General features: G+C 58.3%; 1 protein-coding gene across 1 annotated transcript; it reads left to right on the plus strand.

Moving 5' to 3' along the window:
• The first annotated feature begins 796 nt into the window (after positions 1-796).
• Positions 797-19792, plus strand: EPHB3 (EPH receptor B3). Its single transcript, XM_004745167.3, has 16 exons — positions 797-1393; positions 9681-9745; positions 11094-11766; positions 13724-13879; positions 14660-15010; positions 15163-15287; positions 15461-15620; positions 15705-15813; positions 16137-16189; positions 17232-17354; positions 17485-17732; positions 18201-18416; positions 18528-18677; positions 18770-18963; positions 19273-19428; positions 19547-19792. The coding sequence occupies exons 1-16, from the start codon at positions 1279-1281 to the stop codon at positions 19653-19655; spliced, it is 3003 nt and encodes a 1000-aa protein (XP_004745224.2). The 5' UTR covers positions 797-1278; the 3' UTR covers positions 19656-19792.
• Positions 19793-20057: the final 265 nt, after the last annotated feature.

Genomic DNA, 20057 nt, shown 5'->3' on the forward strand with positions numbered 1-20057 from the left:
TTCTCTTGCCACCGGGATGTCGCACAAAGTGTGTTTGCTGTGTCTGAAACAGCCACCCCATCCTGACCCTGTCTCTAAACACACATCCTTCACCTACTATGCATCTTTCATGTTTCAGCTGAAATGTCCTTCACTCAGGGCCAGACATAGCTATCCCCGTCACATGTGCTCTGGCAACTCTGTCTTCTGTTCTGCTGGGATGACTTCATGCCCGCCTCCACCACTAAACTAGCTCCCAGAGAACACAGACCTCTGTCGATTGCTGTAGCACCCTCAGTAATAGAGTCTTCGCTCAGAGAACGGCTGAATGAATGAATGAATGATTGATTGAATGAATAAAAGAGCAGAAGGCCCTGGTTGAAGGATGTGTTGCGGATAGGCCCCCCACTTGAAGTGCCTAAACTCGAGGTTAGGGTCTGGAGGCGCCTGGAGAAAAGATAGCCACGTGGGGGCGTCCCTGGGAGCGTACGGGCCACAGGGGGGCGCCCTCAGCTCGTTGTATGTGACCGGCCCCTCTTCGGACTCCGGTTCGGCTATTAAAGGCCAATGGGAAACAGGAGGCGGGGTTTCCGTCTGATTGACAGCATCGCTCCGCCCAATCTAATTCATCTTTTTCTTGGCTCCGCCCACTCCAGGCTTCGGAGACCCTGAAGGTGTGCCTGATGGAGGCGCCGCCAACTGAACTCCAGCGGAGAGCTCCTGAGGACGAAGCCGCGCTCCTGGCGGTCTGTGAGTGGGCGGCCCGAGGCTAGGGGCGGGGCCAAGGCGCTGACAGGCAGGAGGTCGGTCCCGCCCCTCTCGCCCAGAGCGGCAGCGCCGGCGCTGGGGACAGCAGAAGTGAGTACGTGAGCGGCGCTGCAAGAACCCTGCTCGGACCCCGGACGGCGCGCGCACCCGGAGCCCCGGATCCGAGTCGGGCCCGCGGCAGACCGCCGGATAACTGTGCCCGCGAACTACCACCACTTGCGCCCTCCCGCCCCGGCCCGCCTCCCGGAGTTCTCCGGCTCCGAGCTCTCCAGCGCCCGGGATCCTCCTGGACCGGTCCGTCCAGATTCCCGCGGGTCCGACCTGCCTGCATCCCCCAGCATCGCCAGGCTCGGGCCGCCGCCTGGGTCTCGGAGCCGCCCGCCTGGATCGCACCCTCTCCTTGCCCGGATCTCCTGGGACCGTACGCGAGCGTTCCTCGGAGCCCGCGAAGCGGACCCTTCCCCGGGTTCCCGCAGCCCCGCCGGCGCGGCCCGGCGCGGCCCGGCTCGGCTCCCGGAGCCCGCCCCGGCCATGGCCCGAGCCCGCCCGCCGCCGCCACCGCCGCCGCCGCCGGGGCTCCTGCCGCTGCTCCCTCCGCTGCTGCTGCTGCCGCTGCTGCTGCCCGCCGGCTGCCGGGCGCTGGAAGGTGAGCGGCGTCGGGGGGCGCATCCGAGGCTTACGGTGGCCGGGGTCGCCCGAGCGTAGGCCGGAGAGGACCCGCGCTGTGGGTCAGATGCGGGCTGGGCGCACGTCGGAGGAGGTTCCGTCACCCGCGCCGCTCCGGGGGCCGGAGGATGGGGTGGGGAGATCGCCCCCGTAGCCGCCTCGCAGGCTCCAGCTGGCCCAGAGGCCCGCGGTACGTGAGTCGTGGATCTCCGGCAGCTCGACTCGGGTTGAGCGTCCCCGAAAGTCACAGAACCGCTGTGAGCTCATGGGGGAGAACCCCGCACTCACCGCAGAGGAGCGGAGCCCTAAGCTGCCCGGGGAGGCGAGGAAGTGTGGGCGACCCACCGGGCGAGGCGGGGGGCCTCCGAGAATGCCGCGGGGCTGTGGCGGGTGGGGGCGAAGCGGGACTCCCAGGCTGGGGGGCGGTGTTGGTTAGGAACCCGTTGGAGTCGACTGTGAGAGGTGTGAGTGCGTGCACCCTGCTTTGTCAGGGGATGGCTGCGGGGGTGGAGAGGCGGGGGCCTGTTATTGTTTATGGTTTATGGAGCGCCAGTTACACACGAGGTGCTGCCCCCACGGGCAGTGCGCGCTGCTCTGCGGCTCTCCGCCTTCTAGCAGGACATGGGAATGTTCGGGTCTTCGTTGGACCCCCGAGGTTCAGGGATTTGCCCCATTTGGAGGTGGGGAAAGGCCGAGTTCCTCAGTAGGTTGTGTGAAACCGATCCAGACGGTGCTGAGCGGGTGGCTCCAACTTCCAAACGACTGTACTTGGGGGAACAGGATGCTGTTGGCCTTGGTGGGAGAGCTCACACACATGTGGCCACTTGACAGGAGCCTGCGGGAGAGAGAGGCACTGACACTGGTCACAGACAATAGACACACGCACACACACAGGGTTTCCTAAAAATTTGGAGCCATTAAAGGAGAGAAGACCTTAATCTATCTGGAGGATAGGACACCACAGAAATTTGTGGGACATTGGAATATAGACAGTACTTAGTTTTGGCGTCTTTAACAGCACGTCTAGTCACTTTCTTAGTACAGGAACAAAATAGGAATTCTGTGTAGCTTGGTTTGTTTGTATGTTCACAACTGGTAAACTTAAAGGAAAAAGGGCACAGTTCCGAGAGAAAGGCATCTTCTGGTGCTTTCCAGTTTTCTCTCTGGGAAACGTTCCTACAAACCCCCAACCCCTTTTATCTCGGAGCCCACCGGCCACCGGCGCTGACAGGCCGGTTCACACGGGTGGACACATGCAAATCCCAGCAGAAACACTGAGGTCGCGCCCACATGTGTGTGATAGGATCTCAGGCGTGAGAAACCAGTGTGGGGCTTTGTTGTTGATTGCCTCAAGGGTGTGAGCCAGGGAGCCTGTTGGAGTTCTCAGGTCTGTGTCTCTGTGTCTTAGCCCAGGAGGGGCCACACAGGCACAGGTGCTTATGGGACTCTGTGTGCTAGGCACGGGACCCTCCTTGTCAGGTGTGGTGGGTGCTGCTGCTGACAGTGGGGTGGCAGGGGTGTGGTTTGGGTCTGGGGAGCAAGGACTGCCTAAAGAGGCTCACTCCTTCCTTCCTTTTTTCCTCCTCTGCACTCCTCACAATCTGTTAGACCCTCAGCGGCAGGCCATAGCTGGGAGCTTGGCATCCAGGCCTTGGGGCCGAGGAGCTGAGGGGCTGACTGGGCTGACTGGAGGGCCCATGAGCAGTAGCAGCACAGGAAAGAGCAGGCAGCAGGGCCCCAACTTTGTCCCTCCTTCCCCCTCACCCCAGCTGTGTTTGGGGCTACTCCCTGACTGGGTAGGTGGTGGCTGGGAGGCCAGGCCAGTGTGGGGTGCCTTCCGTGTGTGGCTTTTACCAGTTCCTTTACTTCTGCCATATCTCAGACCTTAGGGTTTTCAGTGTGTGTGCTCAAGAATGAAAGGAAAAAGAGATACTTTGGGGCATGGAGCCCCACACAGAAGTATGCCTCCCCACTCAGTTCTCCCTCATATTGAGATGCGATAGTGGTAGTACCCACTATCCTAGAGTTATAGTGAAGATTGAGTCCTTAATGTGTGTACTTAGCACACAGCCATTATTATTCAGGGATTAAGTGCTATTATAATTATCTTGGGGTCTGCCCCTTGAGCAGGAGCAGAAGTGAAGCTGGTGTGTGCCTTACCTGCTGGAGAGAGGTTAGAGGAAGGGGTTGGGGGGTGATGGGGGAAGATTGATCTGAAGAGCAAGTTGTTGCCTCTTCCATCTCCCTTCAGCTCTGGGAGCAATGGGATTGGGATGGGATGAGAGCTGGGTCCGGGGCAGCTTCTGTGTCCTGCCCATCCCCCAGCCATGTCTGGAGCTTGAAGGGTGAGGTGGGAAGACTTGGTGGTCCTGGGCTAGGGCCATTGGGCGGGGCTAGTTAGGAGCTTCCCTACTCCCAAGCTTTACAGGCAGGGGGTGTAGGCTCCAGCCTTCCATTTGGCTTTGCCAGGATTTGGCTTGCCCTGGGCCTAGGGGAGCCTTTTGGCTCTCCACATCTGGGGGCTTTTATACCTAGAGCCAGGAGTCCTGAGTTGTGCATACTGTTTTGTCATGGATGCCCTGGTTAGGTGCTGTCTAGCACCTGGTTGCTCTTCCTCCCTACACACTTGGGGTCCCCCAAGGCAGCATCCAAGGACCTCATCATTTTCTCTTGAGGATGGAGCCAGGGTCCTTGCTTGTCCTTCTTGGTTGAAAAAACTCCCCTCCCTTTGCCCTCTGATTGCTTCCCTCCCTGTGCAAACACAGACCAATTTTGCCCTCAGATTTACCCTCAGTCATAGGGAAACAGAGCCACCTTGTTGCCCACTCTCCCTTCGAGTAGCGTCTCCCAGTCCCCCGAGGCAAGATCCTTCTCCCCTCCAGGACCACGAACCGGAAGGCGAGCAGACCAGGAACAGGCATGGAAAGGGGAAGGATGTCTGGTCCGTGGGACACTTACACGTGGGACCGGGGAGAGGTCTGCTGAGAGCCTACCCTTTTGAGGGGGAGACCTGGTTGCCAGGTGTGAGAGGTGGGGACCGCTGCAGAGCACGTGGGGTGCAAGGGAAGGAGGTACATGTGTGTCCCTCTCTTTCTCAGAGGCGGCAGTGGTGACCCCCGAGGAGGTGCTCCCTGAGAGGGCACGCCAGGCCTGGGATTTCTGGGGCTGGCTCACGCATCGAGTCGCCTCTGGCGGCCCCCACCCCATCCCTGTCTGTCACGAGCTGGCACCTCAGAGCAGCCGCTGAAGGACAGTGGCAGGTATTTGGGGGAACCAGTTTGCTTGTCACTGCCTTCCCTTCAGCCAGGGCTGCTGCCACCACCGGCTCTGTGGCCTCAGCAGCAGGGAGCTAGAGCCTAAGCTGCCGTGGGCAAGGCAAGGCCTCCGCCACCCGGCCTTACACTAATTAAACAGCATGAAGAGGCTGAATCACCAGGCCTGCATAGTTTGAAAATTGTAGCCCTGCCTGTTGTGCTGAGTCAAACTGGTTTGTCGGGATTGGGCAGCTGGGGAGGTGGGGGGGGGGTGGCGGTGGGGGGGACTCGGTACAGCTGGGCACCTGATGGGGTGGGAGAGGCCCCCTGCCCCTAGGGGCTGCCTTGGCCCCAGATGTCCTCTTGCCTCCTGCCCCCAGACCCCTGGCCAGACCCACTGTGGCTGGGATGCCGGCGAAGGGCTAGCTGTCCGTCTGTCCTGGGTCCCAGCTGGCTGGCTGACAAGGCCAGGGCTAGGGTGGGGGCATGGACGAACATGGAGGCATCTGGGCTCCTTGCTCTGTGCTTTCTCCTCCCTTCTCCCTCTCAGGTTTATTTAATTATAAATCCCCACGATCTGAGGGGTGGATTGGAAAACAAAATGTGTTCTCTGTTTTGAGATGCTCCCCTCCCCTCCACCCCAGCATCGAGGGCCATGGGCAGAGAAAGGGAGAGGTAACTTGGGGTGAGTTAGGCTTTTCTAGGTCCCATAGCAACCCTCCCCCCAACCCAGGCTCCCTTCTTCCTCAGGCTGACCACCCTGAGTGTGCGGCTTGGTATATCATGTATGTCTGCTTACATACAGGGTAGGGGCAAGCAGGGAGAAGATGGGACAGATCCCTTGGGTTGGTTGGCCGAGGTGAGGAGCCCCTCAAGGAGGAGGGGGACAAACTCAGGGCTGGCAGGGGGTTTTCTCCCTCTCTTTGCAGGCAGGGCTATGCACCTCCTTGTCCAGGCTCTGCCTCTCTGTCCACCTGCCTGGGAGCGTGACCTTCTCCACTCCCATCAAGTCCCTCATCTGGAGCTTGGGCTTCTTGCTTTTGTCTCAGGGGTTTTTTGATTTCCTGGGTCTCACGGACCCAGAGCAGTGTGTTCTCTGTGACTTGGGGTACTGTGGAGTCTGGCAGCCCCATAAAGCTGTGTGGACTTGGCCCTTTACTGGGATTGGTGGCTGTTTCCCAGCTACACCTGGGCTGCCCAGGGAGGCTGTCAGACACAGACTGGGGGCTCTTCTTGCTGGGTACCCAACATATGTATGGAAGGGTTGCCCAAAGCTCCTGGGGCTAAGTGTCTAAGTGATGCCGCCCCCGCCCCGCTGCAGGGGCTCAGTGCTGGGGACAGTGCCATTGTGCTGGCAGGGCGGTACCTGGGGAGGCCACACCCAGCCACACCCAGAACCATCTTCATGCCCCTGTCCTGCCCCCAGCCCTGTGACTTGGACTGGTGACAGCTCCCGCCTGGGCCAGGGCCATAGATAGCAGGTCTGGGGTTTGCTCCTTCCCTGCACCTCTGGCCAAGACTGGTCTAGTCCCTCTCCCTTCTTAGCAGACGCTTCCTTCTCCTGGCCCTTCCTCCACCCCACCTGGAGACTCAGCTCACAGAAAGAACATGCTTGGTGTGTGTGTGTGTGTTGCGTGTGTGTGGAGGATGGGCCTTGGAGGCTTTATCCAAACTGTAGGTGCTGGCCTCAGCGCTGTCTGCGAGCTCCCAGGGCACGTATGAGTATGCGGCCCAGGCTCATGTGTGGTTGCGTGAGAGCACGTCATTGCGTCTGTATGGAGAAGCTGGTGTTTGCGTTTGCACTTGACTACACTCAAGACTGTCACTCGAGGCTGGCAATCGTGTGCAGTTGGGTGTGTAAGGAGAACGCACCGTTCGGTGTGCGTGCCCTCCGTACGTAGATGTCTCTGGAAATCCGCACACGTGAAGACTGTAAGAGTGAGTGTTTGCCTAAGGCAAACCAAATCGGTGTAAAGGAGGGCTTCACTGTATGTGAGTGTCTGAGGAAGACAGATCTGTTTGTACCATATGCGTCTGTGTGTCTGAAAAAGACAGACCATGGCTGATTATGAAGCTGTGTGTGTGTGTGTGTGTGTGTGTGTGTGTTTGCGGGCGGCTGTGGCTTTGTGTGTTTTGTCCACCACATGTGTTGACCTGTCATTCTTTGGCCCCCACGGCAGAGAATGAGCCCAGCCATGGAGAACTGGGGAGTGCTCGTGTGTGTGATTTGCGCCACGTGTCCGTTCTCTGTGGCCTTTTGGAAACCCGAAAGGGGTGCTGGTTTACTTCTGCACATTGAAGCTCCATCCTGGAAAGCCCCCAGGCCTGCTGTCCACTCCCCTGCTCACTTTGGAAGGGCCGGTGGGGTTTCTGGCCCGACAGAGCCCGGTACCGGAGAGTGGCTGCCGGCCTTTTGGTCTCCCTCCAGCAGCCACATGGGGGAGAGAGGAGGATGGGGGTGTGATTGGCAGCTGGGGAGTTTGGAGATTGCTCTCTCAGTCCTCTCTTGTCCTTACCTCCAGTACCTCATATACTTCACCCCAGCTTGCGTCCGCATACGCGTGTGCGGCACACATGTAGCGGAGGAAAGGTGGGCTCTGTTGGGTTGGGTCTGTCTCTCCCAGTGCCACACAGATGGATTCTGGGACCCCTCTGTGCCCTTCCTGAGGCTGGGACACAAGCACCTCAGGGTCTACCTCTTGCTGAAGGGAGCAGCCCCCTCCCCACCAGGGTGACCGGAGCCCTTCCTCGGGCACACATGACTCGAAATCCAAGTCCTCTCCTCATTAATGGGAAAAATGTGCCGAGATTGAGCGATGGCCAAGGCTGAGCGATGGCCAAGCGCCGATCCCCGCCCCCTCCCTCTCCCGCTCCCCCGAAATTAAACAGAAATGAAGAGCCTCCCTCCACCCCGGCCCCCCCTCCCTTCCCCCTCCCCATCATCCCCTCCCGCCCCTCCGAGCCCCACCGTCCTCTCAGAGCCAGCACAGGGCTTGTTTTAAACTGTGGAGGAATCTGGCTGGAGGGGGGAGGGGGCTGAATATTTGGGTTTAAACAGTTCCAGATGGGTTTGGCACAGGCTGAGCAGAAGGAAGTGAGGGAGAGGGAGGAGGGAGGCAGCTTGAGGGAGCGGTGGGAGCCCCTGCCTGCTCAGGCGGGCGGGTGGCGGGCAGCGGGCAGCGGGCAGACAAGCAGGCGGACTGGCTGGCTGGCTGGCTGGCTTGGGGGGGAGGGTGTGCGCTTGGCTCTCCTGCCTCCAGGGACCGGAACGCTCTGGGCTGCTGGCTGAGGAAGAGGCTACTTGGAAACCTCCCTCTGTCTCTGTCTCCTTGGGCCTCCTTGTCTCTCCACCTCACCGTCTTTTGTAGTCCTCAACTGGTCACCGCACTGTCTGGTCCTAGCCAGTGGCTCTGCACATCCTTCCAGCTCTCCCACCGTCCGCCTCGGCGAGGCCCCTGCCCCACCACCTCTCTCCCTGCCTGTCTCTGGGCCCCTGCTTCTGCCCATCTCTGCTTGCCTCCCGTAGACCCCTACCAGATGTCTGTGTGTGTCTGTTTGTGTGCCAGAGAGGCCTGTCGGGCCACTGACCCATGGGGCTGGGACGGCTCACCCTGCAACTGGGTCCTCCAGGGACCAGCCATCTCTGATGGAAGAGGAGGGAACCTCCCCCCAACTTGGCCTTGCATGAGGGTCTGGGCCACAACCACCTCACCCGCCATCCTCAGCTCAGACCCAGAGCGCAGGAAATCAGTGAAGACCATAAGCCTGGAATCTGGGGGGTTTGGGTCTTTCTCTTCCTGGGCTGCCCCAACCTGCCCTCTTCCAGCTCTGGGCAGAGAGGAAGTCTCCCAGGCTCTAAGAAAGGTGTTGGCATCCCTCTCCTTTCAGAGAGCAGAGTTGTCTAGCCAGAACCCTGAACCCGATTCCTTGGGGATTGAGTTTATGTCAGAAACATTAATGGGTCCCTCCTATGGCTGAGCAGGGGGAAACAGATGAGAAACTGAAGCTTAGAATAGGATCAGTACTGTGACAAGGCTCCCAGCCCTGGATGCACAGAAGAAGGCATCTAACCTTAATTTGGTGGTTCAGGGAAGGCTTCCTGGAGGAGGCCAACCTGATGTCTCAAATCTCTGGTGTCTAACATTTCTGGAGATGTGGCTGCAGGCTCTTCTCCAGGGCAGGGTGGCTGAGAGCTGGGTTGGGACTTAAAGGTTATACATATCTTTCTAGGCTTTCTCTGTTCTTCCTTTCTCTCTTCTTCCCTTTGCAGTCAGAGTGCTCTGGTTAAGTGGTTAGCTATCGGGTCAGCTACCTTTCAACCCTTTACCCCAAGTCCTAGCAGTTTTACCTTAGGCCATATATTGACTTTATCTGAGCCTCAGTTTTCTCACCTATAAAAGGGGTGCACAACGCACTTTATCCAAGGACTGTGGCAAGAACTGAACTAGCTCTCGAGGAGCTGGTCTGGGTCTTGGTGGCCCTCAGCCTAGCCTCAGAGAGTATTCATGCCCCATCCCCCAGAGGTGGTTGAGTGGGAGGCCAGCTGGGAGCAGGCTCTGCCCTGTAACTACCCATCCCTTCCCCTGGGCATATGTGATGCCAGGCCTTTGTGTTGAGAATGGAGTCAGGGGAGGCCTGGGCAGCAGGCTCTGAAGCACAGGGTCCTTTGTTCCAGGATAAAGGGCCTGCTACCCCTTTGTGTGGAGATTAGCCGAGCCTGTAGGTGTGTGAACTGGGCCTGGCTTTTGCCTCTATGACCTCGGCTGGGGTCAGTAGTACACACCCATCTCCAACAATATGATGGCTCAAATCTTTGGTGTCTGAAGTTTCTGGGATGTGGCTGCAGGCTTTCTCCAGGGAAGGGTGGCTGAGAGCTTCGAGGACTTGGGAGTGGGGTGGGATGGGGTAGTGCCTGGTGGGAATCACTTCCTGGTATCCTGGCCTTTCTTGGACAACCTCCTTCTCCCCACCCTGAGCATGGCCTCTGACCTCTGTTCTTCTCTTTCTCCCCAGAAACCCTCATGGACACAAAGTGGGTGACATCAGAGTTGGCATGGACATCTCATCCAGAAAGTGGGGTAAGCCTTCCCCACCATGTCCCCTGAGTGTCGGGGGCTACTTCCTCCACCAGTGTTCATGCCCCTTGCCTCACCAGGGCTGGAGAAGGGCTGCCTCTGCCCCTTGCCTATCAGTTTCCCGGTCCTCTGCACCTGTCACCTTCCTTCTTTGCCTATGGGTGTTTCTCACCCTTTCAGCTTTCAGTCTGCCTGTGTCCTCCTCCCCACACACACCGTCTTTGTCCTGTTCTCCCTCTGCCCACCCCTCAGCCCACCTTCAGCCTGTCCCCATCCCTTTCCTGGCTGACAGTGCTTTGCTTGTCTTCTCTAACCATCTCCCTCCTTCCTGGGTCCCTGGGTAGGTCACTGGCTTGGGGACCAGGAAACCTTGGCTCCGGATCTTTAACTTGCTTTGTGACTTTTAGCAAGGCAGTTCACTTTTCTGGGCTTCCATTTCTTAGCAGTTAAATTCCTGTAGTTCTGACATTTCTTTTTTTTTTTTTTTTTAAAGATTTTATTTATTTATTTGATAGAGATCACAAGTAGATGGAGAGGCAGGCAGAGAGAGAGAGAGAGAGATGGAAGCAGGCTCCCTGCTGAGCAGAGAGCCCGATGCGGGACTCGATCCCAGGACCCTGAGATCATGACCTGAGCCGAAGGCAGCGGCTTAACCCACTGAGCCACACAGGCGCCCCCTCTGACATTTCTAAAATACTCTAATTAACCCCCCTAGATGGACTTCACAACCCCCCTGAGTTTTGAAACCCTGGGGTAGGATGGCATTCCAGGCTCTCATTCATCAGACCTGACTGTGTGACCTTGGGCAAGTCTCTACTCCAGAGAGTCTTGGCTCCCTCTTCCATAGAATGGGGACAACAGATATACCTTCTCATGGGGTTGCAGTGAAGGTTAAATGTGATGGTGACAGCCCGTGTTTATTGAACGTGTGCTCTGTATGGGACATTGTCACAGGCCCATTATATATATTAACCTGATTTGATTCCCTACTACGTCATTTACGTCTAATCAGCCCTACTTAATAGACAGCAAAACTGAGGCATGAAGATAACAAATATTACAGCTGATAGTCCCATAGTCCTTATCAAATGCTCTCAGTTCTTTATTCACGTAAAGTCCCTTATTCCTCATATGTCTTCATTCTCGCCATGTTACAGATGGGGAAACTATGGTACAGGGAGGTTAAGTGACTTGACCCATAGTCACTGAGCAGGGACTGGGATTTGGACCCATGTAGCCTGCATGCTCAGGCCAGTTCACCACAGACGCATCTCAGTGAAGCACATACGTATCTGGGCATGGGGTAGGCACCTGGCACTCATTCTGTCCTTTTCACTTGGTCCCGGCACAGTGGGAAGAGGTGAGTGGCTACGATGAGGCCATGAACCCCATCCGCACATACCAGGTGTGCAACGTGCGGGAGTCCAGCCAGAACAATTGGCTTCGCACGGGCTTCATCTGGCGGCGGGAGGTGCAGCGCGTCTACGTGGAGCTCAAGTTCACCGTGCGTGACTGCAACAGCATCCCCAACATCCCTGGCTCCTGCAAAGAGACCTTCAACCTCTTCTACTACGAGGCTGACAGCGATGTGGCCTCGGCCTCCTCGCCCTTCTGGATGGAGAACCCCTACGTGAAGGTGGACACCATCGCGCCTGACGAGAGCTTCTCGCGGCTTGACACCGGCCGCGTCAACACCAAGGTGCGAAGCTTCGGGCCGCTCTCCAAGGCCGGCTTCTACTTGGCCTTCCAGGACCAGGGCGCCTGCATGTCACTCATCTCCGTGCGTGCCTTCTACAAGAAGTGTGCGTCCACCACCGCAGGCTTCGCCCTTTTCCCCGAGACCCTCACAGGGGCCGAGCCCACCTCTCTGGTCATCGCCCCCGGCACGTGCGTTGCCAATGCTGTGGAGGTGTCTGTGCCACTCAAGCTTTACTGCAACGGCGACGGGGAGTGGATGGTGCCTGTGGGTGCCTGCACCTGTGCCGCCGGCCACGAGCCAGCTGCCAAGGACTCCCAGTGCCGCCGTGAGTGGGGACTGGCCTGGGGGATGGGGGAGGGGGTACTGGGGCCCAAGCCATGTACCAGCTGGGCCCCAGAGCTATGGGCACTCCCGCTTGGCCCTTTTACCTTGGTGTCTCTTCTCCTCCTTGAGAGGCCGAGTTGACAGCACAGAGATTGGGGGCCCGGTCCCTGAAGTCGGAGTCCTGATCTGTCACTTAGAACTGATGGAACCTTGGGCAGGTTACTTACTCTTCGAACCTTGGTTTCCTCGTGTGCTAGAGGGGGACCATAGTGGTGATTCCTCTGTGGACTCGTAGGGATCTTAAGTGAGTTGATGCATGTGAAGCTCAGTGCCTGGCACATGGCAACACCATCACCACCGAAGTGTCAGCCATGACTCTCTCGGGAACCTGGGGATGTGTGGGGGACAGGGATTCTCTTGTCTTTACTTCATTCAGGAGGAAATTAGGAGGCTTGTCTGTGGTGGCTTGCCAAGACTCCTAAGACCTTACAGCATGCTAGACTTCTAGCTATAAAACCCAGTCACAAAGGGCTCTTATTTGAGCCTCATCACAATCTCATAAGGTAGAGTCCAGTTATCTCCCCAGTGCTACCAGTAAGGACACAGGGTCTCTGAGAACAACAACAGTCAAGGTATCAGAGCAGGAAATGGGGGAGCTGGGGCTCTGGCCTTGTCCAGGGCTCTGCTGTGCAGGGCAAGATGCTGAGGGCCTTGCCTTCTATCCCTTCTGCCTTGGCACTTGCAGGGGTGGGGGGTGGCTAGGAGGCCTCACGTGGGGTGTTGTCATGGAAAGGTGAATAGTGCCTTGCCCGGCCCCTCTCCACTTCTCTATGGGAGCCTGCCCCAGACTTCCTCTTCCTAAGTGGAGAAAGGGGGTGGAGGTGATGAGCCTGACAGCCTGAAGAGGGGCTAACACTCTGCAGGTCCCTGGCAGGAAATGCATGCTGGTTCCCATAGCAACCGGCCTGGCCTGGCCTCTGCCCCCTCCCCCACTGGCTCGAAAGAGCTTGGGTGAACATCACCTTAGTGAGGGGAGATGTACCCCCCGGAGAAGAGCACAGCCCCAAGTCTGGGCACTCCACACTCTGGAGGACCTCCCCTGGGCCAGCCGTGTGTGGTTAGAGTGACCATATGCTTTCATGTGTCTGGGTCGTCCTGGCGTATGCTCATGATGATTATTCTTAGCAGCCCCTTTCACTCTCAAAATATTCCAGTTTGAATAATAAATTATATGGCTGTCAGAGATACGCAGAACCCCACAGCCGACCACCGGGGGCCCTAGTGTAGATGGCAAGAGAGGACACTGAGGAGAAGGGATGTTCAGGCACTCAGCTCGGCCTTGCTTTGGGTCCTGGGGTGCCCCTTGTGGATGCTTTGAGGCCTCTGAACTCTTGGTGACCCCAGCCTTCCTGCCCGCTGTCTTTTTCCCCTTTTCTCACCCCTGCTCAGCCCCCCACCCCTGCCCAAGGGCAGGAAGGAGCTGCTCCCCTGCAACTGGTGGGTGGGGAGAGAGGCTGGTCCTGGGAACAAGGTCCCACCTCTGGCTGTTCTGGGGTGGCCATGAGGGTCCGAGGGGTGATTTTTCTCAAGTTTCTGCAGGGCCGGGGGCAAAATGGCAGAGTAGAGGGTGCAGCCAGCCTGGCAGTGGTCTCTTCCCCACCCCTCCTCTTCCTTCCCTCTCCCTTCCGTGCCTCGACAAGTCCAGGCTTCCCAGGTGATGGGGCTGACGTCTTTGCCCGTGAGGCCCCGGGGTAGGGGTGGGGGCCCGGGGCGGGGAGGAATCCGCTGACGTGGGGTTTGCATGGGGCAAAAGGGCCTTTTGTAGCTGCACCGGGGTTAGGCAATCCTAGCAGAGCCCCCCCCACTGTCTGGGAGGTAGAGGGAGCCAGGAGCTGTGCTGGGGTAGGGCTAGATTCTCACCGATCTGAAGAGCACATCCATCGTCTTCTACCCCACAGCCTGTCCCCCTGGGAGTTACAAGGCGAAGCAGGGAGAGGGGCCCTGCCTCTCCTGCCCCCCCAATAGCCGCACCACCTCGCCAGCAGCCAGCATCTGCACCTGCCACAGTAACTTCTACCGAGCGGATTCGGACTCTGCAGACAGTGCCTGTACCAGTAAGCGAACTTGTGGCCTCACTCAGCCCTGCTGCAGGCCTTCCCTTAGGGGGGCCGAGATGGTTGCTGTGAAGAACTACTATTCGGACAGGGAAGCTGAGGCTTGGGGAGGTTCTATGTGGTGTGCAGCATGGTGCAGCTGAGAAGCGACTGGCCCTGAGCCAGAGTCTAGGTCAGCCGGCTCAGCCTTTCCACCAACACCAAGTAAGCAGCCACTAGCTCCTAGCCAGGCATCCGGAGCCACTGGGGCCTGTGGCCCTTCCCTCCTTCCACTGTGTAGAACTGCTGTTCTTTTGGCCCAACCCCAACCGTGGAGGGGGCCTCACATCTGTGGGGCAGCCTAGTGCCCTGCTTTCTCCCTGCTCTGGTCTTTGGTGTCAGACATTGTGCCAGGTGCCAGGGATGCAGAGGAGACTTAAGATACAGTCGCCATCCTAAAGGAGCTTGCAGCCTGGTGGGAGAAACAGGCAAACAGATAAAAGACCATATAATGTGCTAAGGGCCGGGCTGGAAGGATGCCCAGGAATTGTGTTACAGGGGTGCAGAGGACAGGAAGGAGAAGAGTTGAGGAAGTCTTCCAAGAAGTGGTGACATCTCGAGTTTGGCCTTGAAGGCTAAATCGAATCTTCCTAATGGAGAAGTGTAGGAAAGCTCTTATGCTTATTAAAGCAGAGACAAGAGTAAGGCCATAGGAAACTGCTTACTGGACACAGGAACTCCGAGTGGGAGGGCAGTGCTGAGGCCCTCGCTCACTGCCCTCTCCCTCTGCCTTCCCAACAGCTGTGCCATCTCCCCCGCGGGGTGTGATCTCCAACGTGAATGAGACCACACTGATCCTCGAGTGGAGCGAGCCCCGGGACCTGGGGGGCCGGGATGACCTCCTATACAACGTCATCTGCAAGAAGTGCCGCGGGGGCCCCGGGGCTGCGGGCACCTCAGCCTGCTCTCGCTGCGATGACAATGTGGAGTTTGTGCCTCGGCAGCTGGGACTGACTGAGCGCCGGGTCCACATCAGCCATCTGCTGGCTCACACACGCTACACCTTCGAGGTGCAAGCTGTCAACGGGGTCTCGGGCAAGAGCCCTCTGCCCCCCCGCTACGCGGCCGTGAATATCACCACCAACCAGGCCGGTGAGGAGGGGACGCAGGAGGGTAGGGCCTGGGTCGTTTCCTCCTCCCACACAGAACTTCGGTTGCCTAGGGCCCGCCAGCGGACCACCGGGGGTCCCCTGGGCACCGGGTTCTGGGGAGCCTGTCGTGAGCCCCCGCCCATCTTCCCTCAGCCCCGTCCGAAGTGCCTACACTCCATCTCCACAGCAGTTCAGGCAGCAGCCTGACCCTGTCCTGGGCACCCCCAGAGCGGCCCAATGGAGTCATCCTGGACTATGAGATGAAGTACTTTGAGAAGGTCAGAGCCTTGAGGGGCAGGAGGAGGCCTTGGGGTGAGAAGAGGACCCCCAAATGGTGTCAGGGACCCTGGGGAGCCAGGTCTTGGGTACTGGGGCAGCCACAGGTGGGCCCTGGTGGGTGGCTGCTGGGCCTCAGGGCCGCTGAGGTGCTTCATCCCTCTTGGTGTCGCAGAGTGAGGGCATTGCTTCCACGGTGACCAGCCAGAAGAACTCAGTGCAGCTGGACGGGCTGCGGCCTGAGGCCCGCTATGTGGTCCAGGTGCGAGCCCGCACCGTGGCCGGCTACGGGCAGTACAGCCGTCCGGCTGAGTTTGAGACCACAAGCGAGAGAGGTACGTACCCCACTGCTCCTGTTCCCGCCTGCCTCAGACTCTCCGTTTCTCCACTTACCCAGTCCCCTCCCTCCCGGTCTCCAGGCTCCGGCGCCCAGCAGCTCCAGGAGCAGCTTCCCCTCATCGTGGGGTCTGCCACGGCTGGGCTGGTCTTTGTGGTGGCTGTCGTGGTCATCGCTGTCGTCTGTCTCAGGTACTCCTGGGCCTGGCTTGTTGCCATGGGCTGGCGCGAGCTTCCCTGGAATACCCTAGAGCCCATGTGCCACAGAGGCCCTTGGTGGGCCCAGACCCTCTCCAGTCCACACCTCTCCAGTCCATGCCCTCTCCAGTCCATGCCCCTGGCCTGATCCCCGGCAGATCCCCTTGGGGACCGAGTCCACTGAGCCCTTTGCCCAGAGACCCAGGAGGCACCAGGTCCTCCCCAGCATGCCCTGCCCCTCCTGTGAGCCCAAGGGTCCCCTGAACAGAGGGAGCTGTTGGGCTTGTCTCAGGCTGCCCCCCCACCGCCCCTTCCAGGAAGCAGCGGCACGGCTCTGACTCGGAGTATACAGAGAAGCTGCAGCAATACAGTAAGTTTCTCTCTTCATCCTGATACTGCCCATCGCAACCCCAAGTTCCCCTGGTTACTGCAGGGCTTAGAGATAGCCTTTTCCCTGCCTAGGATTTCATCCCTCATACTCCTATTCCAGATAGCCCTTCCTGCTTCCACTCAAGTGCCCTTTCCTGAGCCCCCACCTCCCTCCTGCCAGCCTCAGAGACGCATGAGAAGTGACCCCTTTCCTCAAAGGCAGCTAATCCTAGGAGAAAGACAAGATATGTACACAGAAAAAAATGAGAAAACAGTTTGGTGTTAAGCTGGGTGTTCCTGTTACAAAGGGTGGTAAGAGTTCAGAAAAGAGGAAGCCTTCCTGGAGGAGGTGGCCTTGGACTGAGCTGAGCCAGGCAGGTTGAGCAGGGTTTAGAGAAGTGGGGGAGAGCATTCCTGGCTAGAGGAGCCTCTGGAAGGTAGTGGGTGGGGTGGGGAGAGTGCCCGACTGTGGGGGCAGTGAGAAGACTGGTTTGACAGCTGCCTGGGAGTGAGGCTGGGTGGTTGTGGCCAGTTCTCGAAGGGTCGTGAAACGCAGGCAGAGGAGTTTGGACTTGACTCCACCATAGGTAATCCGAAAGGCTCTCAAGCTGGGGAGTGATACAATGTGAGTATTGTTTTAGGGAGACAGGTATGCAGGATAGATTGGTGGGAAAAGTCCAGAGGCAGAGAGCCCAGCTGGGAGACTATTGCAATAGTCTGAGTGTTGAAGGCCTGGATAAGGTCAGGGGCAGTGGGAATGAGAGAGGGATGAATCCGAGAGATGTTTTGACATAGGGATGAGGGAGAAAGAAGAATAAGAATCCTAGGTATCTAGCCTTTATGGTCACTAGTTCTCATGGAGGGAACGGTGAGTGGGTGGGGAAGGAGCGAGTTGGGACTCCAGCAGGGAGGAATACGGAGCAGACTTAGGAGGGAGGGTGTGAAATGTTTTCCCATCAGGGACAGGGAAGGTGCAGTATCCCTCACTGTCCCCCACCCCAGGCCAAAACTCTGGCCCCTCTCATGCTCACGTTTTCTTCTAGTTGCTCCTGGAATGAAGGTTTACATTGACCCTTTTACCTATGAGGACCCTAATGAGGCTGTGCGAGAATTTGCCAAGGAGATCGATGTATCCTGTGTCAAGATTGAGGAGGTGATAGGAGCTGGTGAGTCCCCTAGGGCACAGTGGGGAGGAGAGGCGGGGGAGGGGGGTGTTACCCCAGGGAGGGGCCGGCATGCATTGCATATAGGGCCAAACTCAGAAGCCACTTCCTATTTGTGCCCTGTGCCCTGCAGGGGAATTTGGGGAAGTGTGCCGGGGTCGGCTGAAACAGCCCGGCCGCAGGGAGGTGTTCGTGGCCATCAAGACGCTGAAGGTGGGCTACACCGAGAGGCAGAGGCGGGACTTCCTCAGCGAGGCGTCCATCATGGGTCAGTTTGACCACCCCAACATAATCCGACTAGAGGGCGTGGTTACTAAAAGCCGGCCGGTCATGATTCTCACCGAGTTCATGGAGAACTGCGCCCTGGACTCCTTCCTCCGGGTATGAGTCAGCCCCTAGCCCTCGCCCCCCTCCTACTCCAGAGAGATGCCTTGGGTAGACCACCCCCTCCTGCAAGGCCAGACAGACCCTACCCTCTTCAGGTCTACAACTATTTACTGAGGTGGCCCGGTGCAGGGGATCAGCCAGGTTCTCAGAGCCACAAAGACCGAAGGTCTTGTCCCGTCTCTGCCCTCTACTGCCTGTGTGACCTCAGGCTTTACTTAACCTCTCTGAGTCTGAGCTGCCTTGGTTATAAAATGAGTGGTGAGAGCTCTTTGGATCCTTACCGGGGTTCATTAGGATGTTGTACACAGACATCTGCCACACAGTGGGCCGCTTACTTCCAGTAATCTCTACGCATAGTCACAGGGATAGGTGAGGCACAGATGGGCGGGCACGAAGGTCTTGGGAGGGCCCTGGGCCAGTAGGGAGGTGATGGGCCCACCTGAGCCTATTTGTTGCTTCCAGCTCAACGATGGACAGTTCACAGTCATTCAGCTGGTGGGCATGCTTCGGGGCATTGCTGCCGGCATGAAGTACCTGTCCGAGATGAACTATGTGCACCGAGACCTGGCCGCCCGCAACATTCTGGTCAACAGCAACCTGGTCTGCAAAGTCTCAGACTTTGGCCTCTCCCGCTTCCTGGAGGATGATCCCTCCGATCCTACCTACACCAGCTCCCTGGTACAGGAAGCAGCTGGGAGGGAGACTGGGGGCGGGGCCGACCAGGCAGGGGTTTGGGGCTGGGGAGCAGCCCCGAGTCACAGGGTGAAGGGCGTGTGCCCCCCTCACCAGGGCGGGAAGATCCCCATTCGCTGGACTGCCCCAGAGGCCATAGCCTATCGGAAGTTCACCTCTGCTAGTGATGTCTGGAGCTATGGAATCGTCATGTGGGAGGTCATGAGCTACGGAGAGCGACCCTACTGGGACATGAGCAACCAGGATGTGAGTGGGGTCAGCCAGAGTGGCCGGGTAGGTGGGAGTCAGCTCGGGAGCAAGGTGGCAGCTCACTCGAGGTTTCCCTGTTCTCGCCTCAGGTCATCAATGCCGTCGAGCAGGATTACCGGCTGCCCCCACCCATGGACTGCCCCACAGCCCTGCACCAGCTCATGCTGGACTGCTGGGTGCGGGACCGGAACCTCAGGCCTAAATTCTCCCAGATTGTCAACACCCTGGACAAGCTCATCCGCAATGCTGCCAGCCTCAAGGTCATCGCCAGTGCCCAGTCTGGGTCAGTGTCTCTGCCTCTATTCCCACCCTGCTTCTGAAGATTGATTTATTTGTTAGAGAGAGAGAGAGCGCGCATATGTGAGCAGGGGGAGTGGCAGAGGGAGAGAGAGAAAGAGAGAATCCCAAACAGACTCCCTGCTGGTCGTAGAGCCCAACATAGGGCTTGACCCCACCAGCCCAAGATCATAACCTGAGCCAAAATCAAGAGTCAGATGCCTGACCAACTGAGCCACCCAGGCACCCTGTGTTCCTACTCCTGCCCCTGCTTTCCTTGCCGTTAGGATTCACTGAGTCTCTCTTCTTGCCACAGCATGTCACAGCCCCTCCTGGACCGCACGGTCCCGGATTACACGACCTTTACGACAGTTGGTGACTGGCTAGATGCCATCAAGATGGGGCGCTACAAGGAGAGCTTTGTCAGTGCGGGATTTGCGACCTTTGACCTGGTGGCTCAGATGACTGCAGAGTGAGTGTGCCTCAGATTTGGAAGGGCTGGGCAGGGGCGCTGGGCAGGGGGCGCTGAGCAGGGCCCCGAGTCGGGGGCAGGAGGGAAAGGACTGACCATGCCCTTGGTCCGTCTGCAGAGACTTGCTCCGGATTGGGGTCACCTTGGCTGGCCATCAGAAGAAGATCCTCAGCAGTATCCAGGACATGCGGCTGCAGATGAACCAGACACTGCCCGTGCAGGTCTGACACCTGACCCCTACGGGGTGGGTGCCCCCCAAGGACTGTGCAGGGACTCTGACCAGCCGGCTGGACTTTTGGACTTTTGGATGCCTGGCCTTAGGCTGTGGCCCAGAAGATGGAAGTTTGGGGAAGGCCCAAACTGGGACTTCTCCTCCAGGCCTGTGCTCCCTCCCCAGGAAGTGTGCCCCAAACCTCTTCATATTGAAGATGGATTAGGAGAGGGGGTGATGACCTCTCCCCAAGCCCCTCAGGGCCCAGGCCTTCCTGCTCTCCAGTGGGGGATCTCCAGCACATCAGACTTCGCTGTTCTTCCGTGCTGGAGGTCCTGGTAGGGTCAGGTGGAGGATAAGCCTGGGTTCTATAGGGCCCAGCCCTGGCAGGGGTCTGGCCCCCCAGGTAGGCAGAGTA

The sequence above is a fragment of the Mustela putorius genome, unplaced genomic scaffold (assembly GCF_011764305.1).
Source record: "Mustela putorius furo isolate JIRA1106 unplaced genomic scaffold, ASM1176430v1.1 tig00003834_pilon_pilon_pilon, whole genome shotgun sequence".
Lineage (NCBI taxonomy): Eukaryota > Metazoa > Chordata > Mammalia > Carnivora > Mustelidae > Mustela > Mustela putorius.